Source organism: Oncorhynchus nerka, linkage group LG5, assembly GCF_034236695.1.
Source record: "Oncorhynchus nerka isolate Pitt River linkage group LG5, Oner_Uvic_2.0, whole genome shotgun sequence".
In the NCBI taxonomy this organism is placed as follows: domain Eukaryota; kingdom Metazoa; phylum Chordata; class Actinopteri; order Salmoniformes; family Salmonidae; genus Oncorhynchus; species Oncorhynchus nerka.
This window is the reverse complement of record NC_088400.1, coordinates 771068-793162: the sequence shown is the minus strand read 5'-3', so window position 1 is coordinate 793162 and position 22095 is coordinate 771068. Positions and strand designations below refer to the sequence as shown.

At 40.2% G+C, this 22095-nt stretch overlaps 1 protein-coding gene across 1 annotated transcript in view; it reads right to left on the bottom strand.

Moving 5' to 3' along the window:
• Positions 1 to 19178, bottom strand: part of LOC115119692 (magnesium transporter protein 1) — a 31203-nt gene extending 12025 nt beyond the window's left edge. The window contains 8 exon segments of the mRNA XM_065018261.1: positions 6290 to 6364; positions 6469 to 6532; positions 11647 to 11736; positions 11821 to 11961; positions 13751 to 13891; positions 17528 to 17645; positions 19012 to 19105; positions 19108 to 19178. Coding sequence (XP_064874333.1) covers positions 6290 to 6364; positions 6469 to 6532; positions 11647 to 11736; positions 11821 to 11961; positions 13751 to 13891; positions 17528 to 17645; positions 19012 to 19105; positions 19108 to 19150 — 766 coding nt within the window. The 5' untranslated portion in view covers positions 19151 to 19178.
• Between the last annotated feature and the right edge of the window lie 2917 nt (positions 19179 to 22095).

Here is a 22095-nt window from a genome sequence, read left to right as displayed (position 1 = left end):
TCCGTTGGACTGCCAGAGGGTGAAACGTGATTCTTCACTCCAGAGAACGCCATTAGTCCAATGGCGGCGAGCTTTACACCACTCCAGCCGATGTTTGGCATTGGGCACGGTGATCTCAGGCTTGTGTGCGGCTGTTCAGCCATGGAAACCCATTTCACAAAGCTCCCAACGAACAGTTATTGTGTTGACGTTGCTTGCAGATGCAGTTTGGAACTCGGTTATGGGTGTTACAAACGAGGACATTGGATTTTTCCCTGGTTCAGCAGTCGGCGGTCGCGTTCTGTGGCCACCAGGTGTTCCGCCAAAGTGAAATGTGATTCACATAAAACACCATTTTTTTTCTTCTTCACATCTTCAAACAGTCCATTTATATTTTCCAACGAGGCTACCCATTTGGGTGAGGTTTTTTCTCGCCTGAGTAGCCTCGTTTCCCTGCCAAAAATACAATGAAACCATCCAGTGTTCATTGAAATAAAAACACAATGTCAAATACAGGAAGCCTAGTCAAATAATGAACATCCAATCACATTAACCGTTACTCTCTCGCGGGAATTCCACTAACGGTCCGTATGTAGCCAAACGTAGCTGCTGCTCATGTTGGTATCTGTACTGACGGCACCAAAGCCATAACAGGGAGACATAGTGGAGTGGTAACATGCCTGCAACAGTTGCTCCCGACGCCATTTGGGTCCGAGAGGCTCTTGGTACACTGCAGCATCAACCTAGAGGCTCTTGGTACACTGCAGCATCCACCTAGAGGCTCTTGGGTCACTGCAGCATCCACCTAGAGGCTCTTGGTATACTGCAGCATCAACCTAGAGGCTCTTGGTACACTGCAGCATCCACCTAGAGGCTCTTGGTACACTGCAGCATCCACCGAGAGGCTCTTGGTACACTGCAGCATCCACCTAGAGGCTCTTGGTACACCGCAGCATCCACCTAGAGGCTCTTGGGTACACCGCAGTATCCACCTAGAGGCTCTTGGGTACACCGCAGTATCCACCTAGAGGCTCTTGGGTACACCGCAGTATCCACCTAGAGGCTCTTGGGTACACTGCAGCATCCACCTAGAGGCTCTTGGGTGCACTGCAGCATCCACCTAGAGGCTCTTGGGTGCACTGCAGCATCCACCTAGAGGCTCTTGGTACACTGCAGCATCCACCTAGAGGCTCTTGGTACACTGCAGCATCCACCTAGAGGCTCTTGGTACACTGCAGCATCCACCTAGAGGCTCTTGGTACACTGCAGCATCCACCTAGAGCAGGGGTGTCAAAGTCAAATGGACGGAGGGCCAAATAAAAAAATCAGCTACAAGACGAGGGCCGGACTGTTCGAATGTTCATTGAAAATTTTTTAAATGACGCATATAGTCTAGTGAACCTAATTGAACCTACTGAAAACCTAACAAATATATTACAATATGATCAGATAAATAAAGCAATATTTTCTTATGGCTCTGTCAGTAATCTTTAATTTTCAACAGACACAAAAGACAAATTTCCTTTATATAAATATCCCCATAACATGAACATTAAATGAAAGAAACCGGTATTCAAGGCACCATCAGTAGACTATATTTTCTATTTTAGCAAAAGTGGGCTAAATTTACTTCAAAGAAAAACAATAATAGCAATTTTCTATCATCCACTCAACTGAAATATTTTTAAAATATAATTGGATTGAAATACAAAAAAAAATAAAGTGCAAAAATCTATTAATCAAAAACAACACTTTGTTTAAGGAGAAGTAACATGCAGTGAAAACAAATATTAAATTTTAACTTTTAAACTTGAACTGAGTAAAAACTCTAAATATGTGATTGCACAGTAATGTTCACTTGTTTGAGGTTGAGGGTGATACTTGGTGGTGTCCCATCTTTTCCACAAGTTCATCAATGTTCGGGGTAAGGCTCTGAGCTGAAGAAATCCTCAGAATTGAGTGGAGGTGTTCAGCAGTAAGTCGACTTCTGTGTGATGTTTTGTTCAGGTTCATCAAAGAAAACAGTTGTTCACACAGGTATGTGCTGCCAAACATAGACAACGTTTGAGCAGCCTGGATGCGCAGCTGGGGCATTGTGCCGGGGAGGAAACGGGCGAACTCCGCAGCACCCACTGCCGCATATTTTGCCCTCAGTGCATCATTGCATTGGAGGTCAATCAACTCCATTTGGAGGTTTGGTGGTGAGCTTTCCACGTCAACAGCAAATGGGTTACCGAGCAGTTCCAACCTGCTTTTTTGTGCTTCAAAGTCAGCAAATCGGCGTCGAAAGTCAGCGGCAAGCATACCTATTTTATCAGCCAACTGTGTGCTCGGGAACGCACTGGTAGAGAGCTTCTCTTTCATGGTCTGGCAGCTGGGAAAGTGGCTCAAATTTTCTTTCCGCATCTGCGTCTCCCACAGAGTCAGTTTGGTTTTAAATGCCTTCACTGTACTGTACATATCAGAGATGACACGATCCCGACCCTGCAGCTGCAAGTTTATTGCATTCAGATGACTCGTAATGTCACACAGAAAAGCCATTTCACACAGAAACATTTCGTCTCGGAGTTGTGTTGTGTCTTTCCCTTTGCTGTCCAAGAACAGACAAATCTCCTCACGAAGCTCGAAACATCTTTGAAGCACCTTTCCCTGGCTTAGCCATCGCACCTCTGTGTGATAAGGCAAATCACCATGCTCCGTTTCTAACTCCGTCAGAAATGCCTTGAACTGGCGGTGATTCAAACCTTTGGCTCTGATAAAGTTAACTGTGCGCGTGATGATGCTCATTACATGCTCCATTTTCAAGGCTTTACCGCACAACGCTTCCTGGTGTATGATACAATGATAAGCTGTCAGCTCACCTGTCGCGTTTTCCTCTTGCATCTTTTCCCCGTATCTTCGCCACCAGTCCGCTCCTGTGTCCACACATCGCAGGTGCTCCGTCGGTTGTCAAACCCACGAGTTTTTCCCAAGGCAGCTCCATCTCATTTACACATCTTGACACCTCTTCATACAAATCATGCCCCGTAGTTGTGCCATGCATAGGACGTAAAGCCAAAAACTCCTCTGTCACGCTTAGGTTGGAGTCCACTCCGCGGATGAAAATTGACAACTGGGCAATGTCAGAAATGTCGGTGCTCTCATCCACAGCCAAGGAATATGCAATAAAATCTTTTCCCTTTTTCACAAGCTGCTCTTTTAGATTGATGGACAACTGGTCTACTCTCTCGGCAATGGTGTTTCTGCTCAGACTCACATTTAAAAAGAGTTGCCTTTTTTCTGGGCAAACTTCGTCACAAACTTTAATCATGCAGTTTTTGATGAAATCCCCCTCCGTAAATGGCCGGGCTGATTTAGCGATCTCTTCTGCCAAAATAAAACTGGCCTTGACAGCAGCCTGGCCTTGTGATTTGGCTTTTTTGAACAGAGCCTGTCGAGATTTGAGGCCTCGTTTTAATTCCTCTGCCTTTTGTAGCCTTTGTTCCATGTCCATATTCTTGTTTTTGTCCGCGTGTTTCGTTTCATAATGTCGTCTCAGATTATACTCTTTCAGTACCGCCACACTTTCTCCACACAGAAGACACACAGGTTTTCCAGCTACCTTCGTGAACATATACTCCGACTCCCACCTTGTTTGAAACCCCGGTTCTCAGTATCCACCTTCCGTTTTGCCATTTTTGATGGGTATCTGAAAGTTAATTTTACTGTGATGCTGACGACTGCTGTGCCAATAAATATTGAAATGAAGCAGCCTACTGCTCGGTGCGTCACCTTTGCATTGTGGGAAATGTAGTATTGGTGCGTGTAAAAGATCTGCGGGCTGCCGGCTTGCTGCGGGCCGGTTCTAATAATAAATCAAGATCATCCCAGGGGCCGTAAAAAACCTTCTTGCGGGCCGGATGTGGCCCGCGGGCCTTGACTCTGACATATGTGACCTAGAGGCTCTTGGTACACTGCAGCATCCACCTAGAGGCTCTTGGTACACTGCAGCATCCACCTAGAGGCTCTTGGTACACTGCAGCATCCACCTAGAGGCTCTTGGTACACTGCAGCATCCACCTAGAGGCTCTTGGGTGCACTGCAGTATCAACCTAGAGGCTCTTGGTACACTGCAGTATCCAGCGAGAGGCTCTTGCTGCCAAGGGAATGCCTGACAGCTTGAAAGACGTTTTGGACACCACAGTGAAAATAGTTAACTTTGTTAAACAAAGACCTCTGAACTCTCGTGTATTTTCTGTACTATGCACTGATATGGACAGCGACCATGTAACACTTTTACAACATACAGAAGTGCGCTGGTTATCAAGGGGAAAAGTATTGACAATTTTTTTTTTGAATTGAGAGACGAGCTTAAAGTTTTCTTTACTGACCATCATTTTCACTTGTCTGACCGCTTGAGTTTCTCACACGACTGGCCTGTCTGGGAGACGATTTTTCCTGAATGATCTGAATCTAGGATTACAGGGACTCCCTGCAACTATATTCAATGTGAGGGACACAATTTAAGCTATGATTAAGAAGTTGGAGCTCTTCTCTGTCTGCATTAACAAGGACAACACACAGGTTGGAGCTCTTCTCTGTCTGCATTAACAAGGACAACACACAGGTTGGAGCCCTTCTCTGTCTGCATTAACAAGGACAACACACAGGTTGGAGCCCCTCTCTGTCTGCATTAACACGGACAACACACAGGTTGGAGCTCTTCTCTGTCTGCATTAACACGGACAACACACAGGTTGGAGCTCTTCTCTGTCTGCATTAACACGGACAACACACAGGTTGGAGCTCTTCTCTGTCTGCATTAACACGGACAACACACAGGTTGGAGCTCTTCTCTGTCTGCATTAACACGGACAACACACAGGTTGGAGCTCTTCTCTGTCTGCATTAACACGGACAACACACAGGTCTTTCCATCACTGTAAATGAACTCAAGCTTACAGTCAAATGTGATATAGCAAAGCACCTGAGTGAGTTGGTTGCGCATGTACTTTCCCGAAACAGAAACAACTGGATTCGTTATCCCTTTCATGCCCTGCCCCCAGTACACTTACCAATATGGGAACAAGAGAGACTCAACAAAATTGAAATAAGCGGTTCTGTGAAAACTGAATTTAATCAGAAGCCACAGCCAGGTTTCTGGATGGGGCTGCGCTCAGAGTTTCTTGCCTTGGCCAATCACACTGTTAAGACACTGATGCCCTTTGCAACCACGTACCTATGTGAGAGTGGATTCTCGGCCCTCATGACAAATAAATACAGGCACAGACTGTGTGTGGAAAGTGATTTAAGACTGAGACTCTCTCCAATACAAGTTATGTGCATCCTTTCAAGCACACCCTTCTCATTAACCTGTGGTGAGTTATTCACAATTGTTGATAAACAAATCAGGTTTTATATGTAAGATGGTTAAATAAAGAGCAAAATGATTATTATGATATTATTATTTGTGCCCTGGTCCTATAAGAGCTCGTTGTCACTTCCCACGAGCCGGGTTGTGACAAACTCACACTCTTCTTATGTTTAATAAATGTATCGTATAGCGTGTGTGTGTGTGTGTGTGTGTGTGTGTGTGTGTGTGTGTGTGTGTGTGTGTGTGGCAGGCTTACAATGATGGCAAACAACAACATTTGAGAGTGCGCTGACCCTGGTGCTAGAGGGGGTACAGCTGACCCTGGTGCTAGAGGGGGTACAGCTGACCCTGGTGCTAGAGGGGGTACAGCTGACCCTGGTGCTAGAGGGGGTAAAGCTGACCCTGGTGCTAGAGGGGGTACAGCTGACCCTGGTGCTAGAGGGGGTACGGGACTATAAAACGTTTGGGAACCACTGGTCTAGACATTTCCACTTCACAATAACAGCACTTACAGTTGACCAGTTGACCATTGTAGGGCAGAAATTTTACCAACTGACTTGTTGGAAAGGTGGCATCCTATGACGGTGCCACCTTGAAAGTCACTGAGCTCTTCAGTAAGGCCATTCTACTGCCAATGTTTGTCTATGGAGATTGCATGAATGTGTGCTCGATTTTATACACCTGTCAGCAACGGGTGTGGCTGAAATAGTCGAATCCACTCATTTGAAAAGGTGTCCACATACTTTTGGTGATGTAGTGTGTTTCCCATGCCAATTAAGCACTTTGAATTCAATTAAAAGAGAGAGACAGAAAGATGGATATAGACAGAGAGAGAGAGAAATATAGGCAGAGAGGAGAGAGAGAGAGGAGAGAAGAGAGAGAGAGAGGAGAGAAGAGAGAGAGAGACAGACAGAGACAGAGACAGAGAGAGAGAGACAGAGATATCTAGATACATACTTTTCCTCTTGCCAATGTCCATATCTGACGTGGCCGCCTCGTGCAACAACACCATCCCCATGGTAACAGCAGAGTCTGGAGCAGGAGGTTAAGGGTCATAGAGAGAAGCTGTAGCCAATGAGCAGGCTCTCATACAGGGTTAGAAGTCAGGGGGTCAGACTGAGGTGTGTAAAGGATACTGAAGAGCAGCACGATGTGAGTTTCTGCTACAAACTGGGCCTGACTGCTGCCGTGGATGTAACTCTGAAACAACACACACACAGTGATTAACACACACACACACACACACACAGTTAACACACACAGTTATTAACACACACACACACACACAGTTAACACACACAGTGATTAACACACACACACACACACACACAGTTAACACACACAGTTATTAACCTGTCTTGGGTAGTGGGCAGTATTTTCACGTCCAGATGAAAAGCGTGCCCAAAGTAAACTGCCTGTTACTCAGGCCCAGAAGCTAGGATATGCATATAATTTGTAGATTTGGATAGAAAACACTCTAAACAGTCTAGTTTCTAAAACTGTTAAAATAATGTCTGTGAATATAACAGAACTGATATGGCAGGCAAAATCCCGAGGACAAACCATCCCAAAAAATTATTAATGCTAATTAATTACTTAAAAATCATACAATGTGATTTTCTGGATTTTTGTTTTAGATTCCGTCTCTCACAGTTGAAGTGTACCTATGATAAAAATGACAGACCTCTACATGCTTTGTAAGTAGGAAAACCTACAAAATCAGCAGTGTATCAAATACTTGTTCTCCCCACTGTATATAATAGGCTGTGTCAGAGGAAAGCCCATAAAATTGTCGGAGACTCCAGTCACCCAAGTCATAGACTGTTTTCTCTTCTACCGGGGTGGCAGGTAGCCTAGTGGTTAGAGCATTGAACTAGCAACTGGAAGGTTGCAAGATCGAATCACAGAGCTGACAACGTAAAAAAATCGGTCTTTCGGCCCCTGAACAAGACAGTTAACCCTAGGCCGTCATTGAAAATAAGAATTTGTTCTTAACTTGTTATGGCTGGTGGCAGTATTGAGTAGCTTGAATGAATAAGGTGCCCAGAGTAAACTGCCTGCTACTCAGGCCCAGTTGCTAATATATGCATATTATTAGTACATTTTGGATAGAAAACACTCTGAAGTTTCAAAATTTGTTTGAATAATGACTGTGAGTATAACAGAACTCATATGCCAGGCAAAAAAAATCCAACCAGGAAGTGGGAAATTTGAGAATTGTAGTTTTTCAACTCTTTGGCTATCGAATACACAGTGTCTATGGGTTCAAATTGCACTTCCTAAGGCTTCCACTAGATGTCAACAATCTTTAGAACCGTGTTTGACGCTTCTACTGTAAAAGGAGGGGGAATGGGAGGGGAGTGAGTCAGTGGTCTGGCAGAGAGGCATTAGCTGATCACGCGCATTCACGTGAGAGTTAGCTTGAGTTCCTTTGCATTTCTGAAGACAAAGGAAGACTCCGGGTAGAACATTATTGAAAAGTTATGATAAAAACATCCTAAAGATTGATTCTATACATCGTTTGACATGTTTCCCAGAACTGTAATATAACTTTTTTGACTTTTCGTCTGAACTAAGCGATCGCGCATTGCGCATTTGGATTAATGGGCTTAAACGCGCAAACAAAAAGGAGGTATTTGGACATAAATGATGGACTTTACCAAACAATTCAAACATTTATTGTGGAACTGGGATTCCTGGGAGTGCATTCTGATGAAGATCATCAAAGGTAAGTGAATATTTATAACGCTATTTCTGACTTCTGTTGACTCCAACGTGGCGGATATCTGTATGGCTTGATTTGTTGTCTGAGCGCCGTACCCTGATTATTGCATGGTTTGCTTTTTCCGTAATAAAAAAAAAAAATCTGACACAGCGGTTGCATTAAGGAAAAGTGTATCTCTAATTCCATGCATGATCAATGTTTATTATGAGTATTTCTGTAAATTTATGTGGCTCTCTGCAATATCCCCTGATGTTTTGGAACTACTAAACATAACGTGCCAATGTAAACTCAGATTTTTGTATATAAATATGAACTTTATCAAACAAAACAAGTCCTATGAGTGTCATCTGATGAAGATCATCAAAGGTTAGTGATTCATTTTATCTATATTTCTGCTTTTTGTGCTTTTTGTGAAAAATGGCTATGTGTGTTTTTGTGACTAGTCTCTGGCCTTTTTAAATCGGACACTGTGGTGGGATTAACAACAAGTTAATCTTTAAAATGGTGTAAAATAATTATATGTTTGAGGAATTTTAATTATGAGATTTTCACTGCTGCTACTCACTATTTATTATCTATGCATAGTCACTTCACCCCTACCTACATGAACAAATGTACTAACCTATATCCCTGCACACTGACTTGGAACTGACTCGGAACCCCCTGCCTTATTGTTATTCTTATTGTGTTACATTATATTCTGATTTTTACTTTTGTCTATTTGTCTATTTAATAAATAAGGGCATTTCACGGTAAGGTCTACACCTGTAGACCTGCGCATGTGAAAAATAAAGTTGGGATTTGATAGAGAGACTGTTCATTTTCTATTTTTTATTTCACTTGCTTTGGCAAAGTTCCCAATAAAGTCCTTAAATTTAATTGAAATTGAATTGAGAGAGAAAGAGAGAGGGATGTACCACTAGTCCAGCAGTGGGGTTATGTTAAGAGATATCTATAGAGAGAGAGGGACGTACCACTAGTCCAACAGTGGGGTTATGTTAAGAGATATCTATAGAGAGAGAGGGAGGTACCACTAGTCCAGCAGTGGGGTTATGTTAAGAGATATCTATAGAGAGAGAGAGGTACCACTAGTCCAGTGGTGGGGTTATGTTAAGAGATATCTATAGAGAGAGAGGGAGGTACCACTAGTCCAACAGTGGGGTTATGTTAAGAGATATCTATAGAGAGAGAGGGACATACCACTAGTCCAACAGTGGGGTTATGTTAAGAGATATCTATAGAGAGAGAGGTACCACTAGTCCAGCAGTGGGGTTATGTTAAGAGATATCTATAGAGAAAGAGGGACATACCACTAGTCCAACAGTGGGGTTATGTTAAGAGATATCTATAGAGAGAGAGAGGGAGGTACCACTAGTCCAACAGTGGGGTTATGTTAAGAGATATCTATAGAGAGAGAGGGACATACCACTAGTCCAACAGTGGGGTTATGTTAAGAAAGATATCTATAACAGAGAGAAGGACTATAGAGTATACCACTAGTCCAACAGTGGGGTTATGTTAAGAGATATCTATAGAGAGAGAGAGGGAGGTACCACTAGTCCAACAGTGGGGTTATGTTAAGAGATATCTATAGAGAGAGAGAGGGACGTACCACTAGTCCAACAGTGGGGTTATGTTAAGAGATATCTATAGAGAGAGAGGGAGGTACCACTAGTCCAACAGTGGGGTTATGTTAAGAGATATCTATAGAGAGAGGGACGTACCACTAGTCCAGTGGTGGGGTTATGTTAAGAGATATCTATAGAGAGAGAGGTACCACTAGTCCAGCAGTGGGGTTATGTTAAGAGATATCTATAGAGAGAGAGGTACCACTAGTCCAGCAGTGGGGTTATGTTAAGAGATATCAATAGAGAAAGAGGGACATACCACTAGTCCAACAGTGGGGTTATGTTAAGAGATATCTAGAGAGAGAGGGAGGTACCACTAGTCAAACAGTGGGGTTATGTTAAGAGATATCTAGAGAGAGAGAGGGACATACCACTAGTCAAACAGTGGGGTTATGTTAAGAGATATCTATAGAGAGAGAGGGAGGTACCACTAGTCCAACAGTGGGGTTATGTTAAGAGATATCTATAGAGAGAGAGGGAGGTACCACTAGTCCAACAGTGGGGTTATGTTAAGAGATATCTATAGAGAGAGAGGGACGTACCACTAGTCCAGCGGTGGGGTTATGCTTTGGGCTGACATCCCATTACCGGGATGATATTACAACAGCCAGTGAAAGTGCAGGGCGCTTTTTATCAAACAATACATGTATGTTTTGTTTGATAAAGTTCATATTTATATCAAAACATGAGTTTACATTGGCGTGTTACATTCACTAGTTCCAAAAACATCCAGTGATTTTGCATAGCCACATCTTTCAACAGAAATACTCATCATAAATGTAGATGATAATACAAGTTATACACATGGAATTATAGATATACCTCTCCTTAAAGCGCGGCAGGATAACCTAGTGGTTAGAGCGTTGGACTAGTAACCGAAAGGTTGCAAGTTCGAATCCCCGAGTTGACAAGGTACAAATCTGTCGTTCTGCCCCTGAACAGGCAGTTAACCCACTGTTCCTAGGCCCTCATTGAAAATAATATAATTTGTTCTTAACTGACTTGCCTAGTAAAATAAAAAGGTAAAAAATAATAATATATATATTTTTTAAATGCAACCGCTGTGTCTGATTTCAAAAAAACCTTACGGAATAAGCAAACAATACAATAATCTGAGACTCAGAAAAATAGTAAAAATAGCCGCCATGTTGGCGTCAACATAAACAAGAAATTACATGATAAATATTCCCTTACCTTTGATGATCTTCATCAGAATGCACTCCCAGGAATCCCACAATAAATGTTTGTTTTGTTCGATAATGTCCGTTATTTATGTCCAAATACCTCCTTTTGTTAGCGCGTTACGCCGGACAAAAATTTCAAAAAAGTTATATTACAGGTCGAAGAAACATTTCAAACTAAGTACAGAATCAATCATTAGGATGTTTATAACATATAGCTTCAATAAAGTTCCAACCGGAGTATTCCTTTGCGTCTTGATGAGCAATGGAACACAAGAGGATACCATGAGGAATGCGCATGATCAGAAATTGGCTGACAGCCAGACACCTGATACATTCTGCTCTCATTCAGTTCCACAACACAGTAGAAGTCTCATTCAAATTTCTATAGATATTTGACATCTAGTGGAAGCCCTAGGAAGTGCAACATCATTAATATCTCAAGGGGATTTCAATGGGAACTGTGATGAATACATACCAAGCTCAGATTTCTCACTTCCTGTTTTGATTTCTCCTCAGGATTTTGCCTGCCATATGAGTTCTGTTATACTCACAGACATCATTCAAACAGGTTTAGAAACTTTAGAGTTTTCTATCCAATACGAATTAGCAACTGAGACTGAGGAGCAGGCCGTTTACTTTGAGCAACTTATTCATCCAAGCTACTCAATACTGCCCCCCAGCCATAAGAAGTTGAGAGATATCTATAGAAAGAGAGAGGGACGTACCACTTGTCCAGTGGTGGGGTTAAGAGATATCTATAGAGAGAGAGGGACGTACCACTTGTCCAGTGGTGGGGTTCTTGTGGGCGTAGGGAGGTCCTCTAATGTGGTTCCACATCTGACCTGAAGTCATGATCAGGCAGAAACACTAGAGAGAACGCAAACCATTGACTCAACACTTATTCATCCATAACTTGATAGTCAGTTACATAATGAACCAGTGTGTTCCTACCAGAGCAGAGAAGGCCCAGACGTTCTTGTTGTAGAGGAATTCCAGGTTGTTTCTGCGGAGGTAAGCCAGTCCTCCTATCACTGCCAGCAGGAATCCCAGCATCAACGGCCCCGCATAGTTAGGAGGACGGATCACACGGATCTACACAGAGAGAGACACACAGTCAGCCTGATCACCCACATCTACACAGAGAGAGAGACACACAGTCAGCCTGATCACCCACATCTACACAGAGAGAGACACAGAGTCAGCCTGATCACCCACATCTACACAGAGAGAGACACACACACAAACAGATTGACACACACACATACATATTGTATTGCCTTACCTTCCTAATCTTACTACTGTCATGACGTTGGCCTGGGGGTAGGAAATGAACTATATTCTGGTAATCCGACCAATGGAACATATGCAGTGGTACTTAATGAATATGATGTCAGTTCGGTTGTCATCTGAGACATTCTCATCAATGATAAGATGACATCAACTCTACAGTGGAAAGTCTACACATCAGAGTTATCGGATTCACATGGAATTGTTGTTCAATTTAAAATGTTTGAATATGAAATTATTCGTGATGGGATGAAATGTGATTTAAGCTTCTAAAATGTGAGATTTGGGTTTTCATAAAATAGGGCTCTGCTCAATCAGTGGCCCTCCCCTGGGAAGGGACAAGGGCTATAAAACTTTTCAAACACGCACTCCTCTCCCTTCCTATATAAGCCCTTGACAACAATATAACCTCCTGTTCCGAGGACGTGAGGACGACGGTCCGATGTCAGAATGGTTCAGATAATAACTACAGAACGAAGCCAACATCAGCGTGAGCTTTGGTTGCGGATGGTATGAACTTTGAACTCTTATTCACTACAGAAGTGATACCTCCTAGCCGTTGAGTTAGCAACAGCCGCTGCAAACGAGGAAGGAACAGACAGAGTATCCCGTCTATCACACAACGACGTTACTACAACGTATCCAATTGACCACCAGAGACATTCTTCAAAGGACAAAGGACTCGGTTTGGCAACACGGCCTTCCACCTACCACCAACCTACTGAGTAAATACTTATCGCATTTTCCTTTTCCAAATTGGCGGTAATTTAGAATGCATAAGATACTGTATTTACGTTAGCACAGCTTCACCCTTTGTTTCTCAGTCTTTCCGCTCTTTTACTTTCACCCAGCTCCTTTTCTTTTGTGGAACAAGCTGTCATATCTGTTCCGCCCGCTAGGGACTTTTTCCTTTATGACGTAATTTGTAATCAAGTTATGATTAATTATGTGTATGTGTAATTCTGTGTGATTAGTTAGGTATTTAGTAAATAAATAATTAAACCCAATTTTGCATTGCTGATTCAACTTGTTAGCCAGGGTTCGTGCAGATAACTAAGAATTTACAACTTTCAGATGAGACTGAATTAAGATGACGATTAATATTGACTGCTATTGATGTAAAATATTACTAGGTCTTTAAGAGTTTATTCGGAAGATAACAGCTCTATAAATATTATTTTGTGGTGCCCCGACTCTCTAGTTAATTACATTTACATAATTAGCTCAATCAGGTAATATTAATTACGGAGAAATTATTTTATAGTATAGCATGTCAAATCACTTAATCATAGCCAAAGACACGACACTACATTTGCACACACTGTATATAGATTTATTTTCTATTGTGTTATTGACTTTGTTTATCCAATGTGTAACTCTGCGTTGTTGTTTTTGTCGCACTGCTTTGCTTTACCTTGGCCAGATCGCAGTTGTAAATGAGAACTTGTTCTCAACTGGCCAACCTGGTTAATTAAATTTAAAAAATACACACCTGATCACCCACATCTACTCAGATAAACACAGACTAATACATTACGCAAATACCTAGCGTGAGAGGTGAAAGGTGAAGAGGTGAGAGGTCAGGAGGGGCTACCTGTACGTCAGTGCGGTCCCCGACCCAGCGGGCCAGCTGTTCTGCAGCGAAGCCTCTGACCTGCAGCTCATAGGAGTCAGACTTCTTAGGCTTCCCTTTAGCAGGAAAATGGATGAAGGAGGGAGCCGAGTTCATATTCAACTGGGGAGACAAAGACAGATATATAAATACTACTATATACACAAATACTACTTAACTACTACTATATACACAAATAACAAATATATAAATACTACCATATACACAAATACTACTATATAGACAAATAACACAGATATATAAATACTACTATATACACAAATACTACTTAACTACTACTATATACTATAAAAATATACAAATAACAAACTACCATATACACAAATACTACTATATAGACAAATAACACAGATATATAAATACTACTATATACACAAATACTACTTAACTACTACTATATACACAAATAACAAATATATAAATACTACCATATACACAAATACTACTATATAGACAAATAACAAATATATAAATACTACCATATACACAAATACTACTATATACACAAATAAGATATGTAACTACAACTATATACACAAATAACAGATATATAACTACTACTATAATCATATATACTACATATATAACTACTACTATATTCATATACACTACATATTTAACTACTACTATATTCATATACACTACATATATAACTACTACTATATTCATATACACTATATATACACACTACTACTATATTCATATACACTACATATATAACTACTACTATATTCATATACACTATATATACACACTACTACTATATTCATATACACTATATATACACACTACTACTATATTCATATACACTATATATACACACTACTACTATATTCATATACTACTATATATACACACTACTACTATATTCATATACACTATATATATAACTACTACTATATTCATATACAAAAATTATATATACTACTACTATATTATACAACTTTGATGTAACTACTACTATATTTATATACACTACATATTTAACTACTACTATATTCATATACACTACATATATAACTACTACTATATTCATATACACTATATATACACACTACTACTATATTCATATACACTACATATATAACTACTACTATATTCATATACACGACATACACTGCTCAAAAAAATAAAGGGAACACTAAAATAACATCCTAGATCTGAATGAATGAAATATTCTTATTAAATACTTTTTCTTTACATAGTTGAACGTGCTGACAACAAAATCACACAAAAATTATCAATGGAAATCAAATTTATCAACCCATGGAGGTCTGGATTTGGAGTCACATTCAAAATTAAAGTGGAAAACCACACTACAGGCTGATCCAACTTTGATGTAATGTCCTTAAAACAAGTCAAAATGAGTCTCAGTAGTGTGTGTGGCCTCCACGTGCCTGTATGACCTCCCTACAACGCCTGGGCATGCTCCTGATGAGGTGGCGGATGGTCTCCTGAGGGATCTCCTCCCAGACCTGGACTAGAGCATCCGCCAACTCCTGGACAGTCTGTGGTGCAACGTGGCGTTGGTGGATGGAGCGAGACATGATGTCCCAGATGTGCTCAATTAGATTCAGGTCTGGAAAACGGGCGGGCCAGTCCATAGCATCAATGCCTTCCTCTTGCAGGAACTGCTGACACACTCCAGCCACATGAGGTTTAGCATTGTCTTGCATTAGGAGGAACCCAGGGCCAACCGCACCAGCATATGGTCTCACAAGGGGTCTGAGGATCTCATCTCGGTACCTAATGGCAGTCAGGCTACCTCTGGCGAGCAAATGGAGGGCTGTGCGGCCACCCCAAAAAATGCCACCCCACACCGTGACTGACCCACCACCAAACCGGTCATGCTGGAGGATGTTGCAGGCAGCAGAACGTTCTCCATAGTAGCGTCTCCAGACTCTGTCACGAATCTGTCACATGTGCTCAGTGTGAACCTGCTTCTGTAGTTCATCTGTGAAGAGCACAGGGCACCAGTGGCGAATTTGCCAATCTTGGTGTTCTCTGGCAAAAGTGTAATGTATAGTACGGTGTTGGGCTGTAAGCACAACCCCCACCTGTGGACGTCGGGCCCTCATACCACCCTTATGGAGTCTGTTTCAGTGTTCCCTTTATTTTTTTGAGCAGTGTATGAATATAACTAGTTACTATCTGTAGTGTATTTGAATACATACTACATATGAATATACTAGTAGTGTATATTAATGTAGTATATGTGAATATAGTAGTAGTTAAATATGTAGTATATATGAATATAGTAGTATTTAAATCTGTAGTATATATGAATATAGTAGTAGTTATATATGTAGTGTATATGAATATAGTAGTAGTTAAATCTGTAGTATATATGAATATAGTAGTAGTTATATATATAGTGTATATGAATATAGTAGTAGTTATAATAATAGTAGTAGTAAATGAAATGTAGTAGTAGTGAGTATATATAGTGTATATGAATATAGTAGTAGTTATATAAGAATATAGTAGTAGTGTATATTTGTAGTATATATGAATATAGTGGTAGTGTATATTTGTAGTATATATGAATATAGTGGTAGTGTATATTTGTAGTATATATGAATATAGTAGTAGTGTATATTTGTAGTATATATGAATATAGTAGTAGTTATATAATAATATAGTAGTAGTTATATAATAATATAGTCGTAGTATATATGAATATAGTAGTAGTTATATAATAATATAGTAGTAGTATATATGAATATAGTAGTAGTTATATAATAATATAGTAGTAGTATATATGAATATAGTAGTAGTTATATAATAATATAGTCGTAGTATATATGAATATAGTAGTAGTTATATAATAATATAGTCGTAGTATATATGAATATAGTAGTAGTTATATAATAATATAGTCGTAGTATATATGAATATAGTAGTAGTTATACAGTGCGGCTAAAAAGTACTTAGTCAGCCACCAATTGTGCAAGTTCTCCCACTTAAAAAGATGAGAGAGGCCTGTAATTTTCATCATCATAATTTTTCCACCATTATTTGCAAATTAAAAATAAAAAAATCCTACAATGTGATTTTATGGATTTTTTTTCTCATTTTGTCTGTCATAGTTGAAGTGTACCTATGATGAAAATTACAGGCCTCATCTTTTTAAGTGGGAGAACTTGCACAATTGGTGGCTGACTAAATACTGTTTTGCCCCACTGTATAACTACTACTATATTCATATATACTACTACTATATTATTATATAACTACTACTATATTATTATATAACTACTACTATATTCATATATAACTACTACTATATTCATATATAACTACTACTATATTCATATATACTACGACTATATTATTATATAACTACTACTATATTATTATATAACTACTACTATATTCATATATAACTACTACTATATTATTATATAACTACTACTATATTATTATATAACTACTACTATATTCATATATACTACGACTATATTATTATATAACTACTACTATATTCATACACACTACTGAGTTGATATGCACCAGTTAAAGCAGTGTTCCAGAAGGTTCATGTTGTAATGATCCAGTAGATCAGGTAGAGTCACCAGACTGGCTGCTGTCAAGTGTCGTTTCACTTAAAGAATGTGAGCCGTCGAGATCAGGCTGGTTTACCGATGCCAACCGTTAGGCTCTAATGGACAGCTTAAAGCCTGGCTCTAAATAACACATGAAGGGTGAAATCAACTAGAAGAGATAGAATAGTTATACCATCTGAAAGACGTCAGATCCTTCATCAAAGTCGACGGTAGCGAAGAAGACCTTGTTGGTGAAGGCACTGGAGTAACGCCAGGAATTAGCTAGGATCTGGTACTCCTCGTCAGCCTGTCTGTAGAGGGGGTGGACACACACAGTATGTCAAATACCTTTCAATATTTGAGATACGATTGATTTAGTGTGTCCAGAACAATGGAACTAATAGACTAGTCACAAAAGTCTGGCGTACCACAAAGGCATATTAGGACATGCATTTGCCCCATCCATGTGTAAAACTAACATGTGACCCCTTACTGGCAGACTACACACAGTCTCTGTTACTGACTGGCAGACTAGACACATTCTCTGTTACTGACTGGCAGACTAGACACAGTCTCTGTTACTGACTGGCAGACTACACACAGTCTCTGTTACTGACTGGCAGACTACACACAGTCTCTGTTACTGACTGGCAGACTACACACAGTCTCTGTTACTGACTGGCAGACTACACACAGTCTCTGTTACTGACTGGCAGACTACACACAGTCTCTGTTACTGACTGGCAGACTACACACAGTCTCTGTTACTGACTGGCAGACTAGACACAGTCTCTGTTACTGACTGGCAGACCAGACACAGTCTCTGTTACTGACTGGCAGACCAGACACAGTCTCTGTTACTGACTGGCAGACCAGACACAGTCTCTGTTACTGACTGGCAGACCAGACACAGTCTCTGTTACTGACTGGCAGACCAGACACAGTCTCTGTTACTGACTGGCAGACTAGACACAGTCTCTGTTACTGACTGGCAGACTAGACACAGTCTCTGTTACTGACTGGCAGACTACACACAGTCTCTGTTACTGACTGGCAGACTAGACACAGTCTCTGTTACTGACTGGCAGACTAGACACAGTCTCTGTTACTGACTGGCAGACACAGTCTCTGTTACTGACTGGCAGACTAGACACAGTCTCTGTTACTGACTGGCAGACTACACACAGTCTCTGTTACTGACTGGCAGACTAGACACAGTCTCTGTTACTGACTGGCAGACTACACACAGTCTCTGTTACTGACTGGCAGACTACACACAGTCTCTGTTACTGACTGGCAGACTACACACAGTCTCTGTTACTGACTGGCAGACGGTTTGTTTGAATCAATTATTTTTTGGCTCCATAAAGTAATCCAACAATGTGTACGCTGTCATCTTGTCTATTTCAAGTCTTCTCTCATTGATCGAGACAGGTGAGTATCATGACATGTGACACCCACCTGTCACCCCAATTCAAATGAAACCCCTGCACTGGAGACAGACATTTTATGAGACTCAAGTTTGCACGAATCGTGGACAAATACAGTATCGCCAAGGTTGGTAGAAAATTCCCTCCACTACACCAAACTGTACCCACCCTGTAACTCCCAGTAATGGATACCAAACACCTTTGATTAAATCACATTATCTGGTGTAACAATTTGTAGATAAGTTACTTGCAGACGCCACACTGTCTCTGTGGCTGCAGAGCGGTGAACATGATGACCACAGAGTAGTTCCTTGGAGGAGCCTTCACAAAGCGACGAAACTCTCCCCGTTCATACGGATCACAGCTCTCTTCCCTGTCCAGTCCATAAGCTGACTCACCTTGACTCAGAGAGCAGGGTCTGGAGGGAGAAAAGGGGAAGAGGGGTTAGAGGTCAGAGTCGTATAGCGACCTGGTCCATCAGCTGGCCCACCTACTCCAGACTGCAGGGTCTGGAGGGAGAGAGAAGAGGGCAAAGAGGTTAGGGGTTACAGGTCAGGGTGTTATACCGGCCCACCCACTCAGACAGCAGGGTCTGGAGGGAGAGAGGAGGGGTTAGAGATCAGGGTCTTAATACCAGCCCAGTCCATCAACTGGCCCACCCTCTCAGAGAACAAGTCTCTAGTGTATCTACCTAGCTCGAGACGAAAGAGGGCACCTTCCTCACCCGGAAGTGCTAACAACGTTTAGGAATGATGCGGATTATAGCTGCAGGAAGGGTCAAAGTTCTAGACCAAGTAGAACATAGACACGGCAATATGTGACGTGTTAGTTATTTCAATGAGCTAGATACTTATATATGAAGCATACTGACGATGCAAACTAGCTAGGTAACCGGTTCCTTCCTAAAAGTTCATGGCTAGCTAGCTAAACCTATCTCTCCTAGACCCATGAGCTAACGTTAGCCTGCTAGCTAGTGTAATGACACCGTGCGCTGAGAATAAAATACCTCCTTTTTCTTCTGTCCGGTTGAAGGGATTCCATAGAAACTCAACATCAACAACAACGAATACAAAACTTTTAGATACATTTTAATCATCTTTCACAGAGGCGCTTCCGTCAATCGACTGACCACGGATTGAAGGATTCTCTGTAACATTCCGATTGGTCGATTTTCCGCCTCAAGAGCCAATGGCGTGATAGGGGCAGAGATTGTAAAGAACGCGAGACACCCTACTTCAGATTTTTTCTGATTGGGGTGGGGCATCTCCTTATTGTAATGCTTGTTTTCAGTATTTGATGAGGGTTGTTTACGTCAACCACCTGTATTAAATGCTATGCTACTAGCCTCATATACCATGAATATGCATAGCCATCTCGAGACAATTCCGATATAAAGTGTTTTTTTTTCTCAAAGTTGCCAGGATGTCACGTGTCCTACTTATATTAGTACAATCATAAAAACTTAAGCCTTACAAAACTTCTATTCGATCAAAAAAAACTCACGTAGCAAATAAGCCATTCATTTTTTTGTTGGCCAAATTAAACACTTTTATTGACCTCCAAACATAAACTTCTTGCTTGGTGAGGGGAGAGATTTCACACAGATTTCATGCTAAATTGGGCCTCTCTTCCTCTGCTGTAATGAAGGAACCGTGAGCTCATGAGGGAAAACATGCTCACAGGACATAAATAAATGCGCACAATTATTTTCAATGGTAAACGGCCGGAGTAAACTATCTTATTTATCCACCATCTTTGAAAATGAGTCTTGGGTGTATGAAGTAAGATTTGGGGTGCATTCAAAATGAGTACTGTTTTTAAACGTTTCAAATAGTTCACTCTGAAACGTTAAAAAAGATTTGAGACAAGTTAAATGAACAGCAAACCAACAAGGGTTTAAGGAGAAGACACAGGTTTTATAACATCACATGTTCAGTTCTTCTACATCCGTGTCACTTTGAAAATATTCAATTAATTAACATCAGAATGTGGTATTGGCATTGGTGTGTCATTGTGTAATAAATCAATCCATCTTTATTCAATTAGTGGACAATCTAAATGAGTTATCGCCGTTGCGGTAATGACCAGAATACAAAACACTTTCCTATTTTGACACATTCACAGACTTTTCTTGAAGGTGGAACCCTCTTGGAACCTACCAAATCCTCTTTCATGTCATATTCTGTTCCACTGTCACTTCCTTTTTTACATTGTCACTTCCTGTTCTACAGCATGCGTCAAACTCATAACAGGGAAGGCCGAGTGTCTGCGGGTTTTCGCTCCTTCCTTGTATTTGATTGATGAAATAAGGTCACTAATTAGTAAGGAACTCCCCACAAATGGTTGTCTAGTGCTTAATTGAAAGATTTGAAACCTGCAGACACCAAGCCCTCCGAGGAATGAGTTTGACACCCTTGTTCTACACTGACTTCACAGTTCTTGGGTGACTCGATGTCTAAAAATGTTGTAAAACTCCAAAATTGGTCATGTTGTTCAGTGTGATGTTAATGAGGCGATACTGTGAGACAGCTGTTGTGTACAACCATAGAGTACTTAGTCCTATATACATTTATATAGCTTTATTAATCTGACCTGCTATGTAAATAATGTTTATATATCTTTATTAATCTGACCCGCTATGTAAATAATGTTTATATATCTTTATTAATCTGACCCGCTATGTAAATAATGTTTATATATCTTTATTAATCTGACCCGCTATGTAAATAATGTTTATATATCTTTATTAATCTGACCCGCTATGTAAATAATGTTTATATATCTTTATTAATCTGACCCGCTATGTGAATAATGTTTATATATCTTTATTAATCTGACCCGCTATGTAAATAATGTTTATATATCTTTATTAATCTGACCCGCTATGTAAATAATGTTTATATATCTTTATTAATCTGACCCGCTATGTAAATAATGTTTATATATCTTTATTAATCTGATTGCTATGTAAATAATGTTTATATATCTTTATTAATCTGACCCGCTATGTAAATAATGTTTATATATCTTTATTAATCTGACCCGCTATGTAAATAATGTTTATATATCTTTATTAATCTGACCCGTTCTATGTAAATAATGTTTATATATCTTTATTAATCTGACCCGCTATGTAAATAATGTTTATATATCTTTATTAATCTGACCTGCTATGTAAATAATGTTTATATATCTTTATTAATCTGACCCGCTATGTAAATAATGTTTATATATCTTTATTAATCTGACCCGCTATGTAAATAATGTTTATATATCTTTATTAATCTGACCCGCTATGTAAATAATGTTTATATATCTTTATTAATCTGAC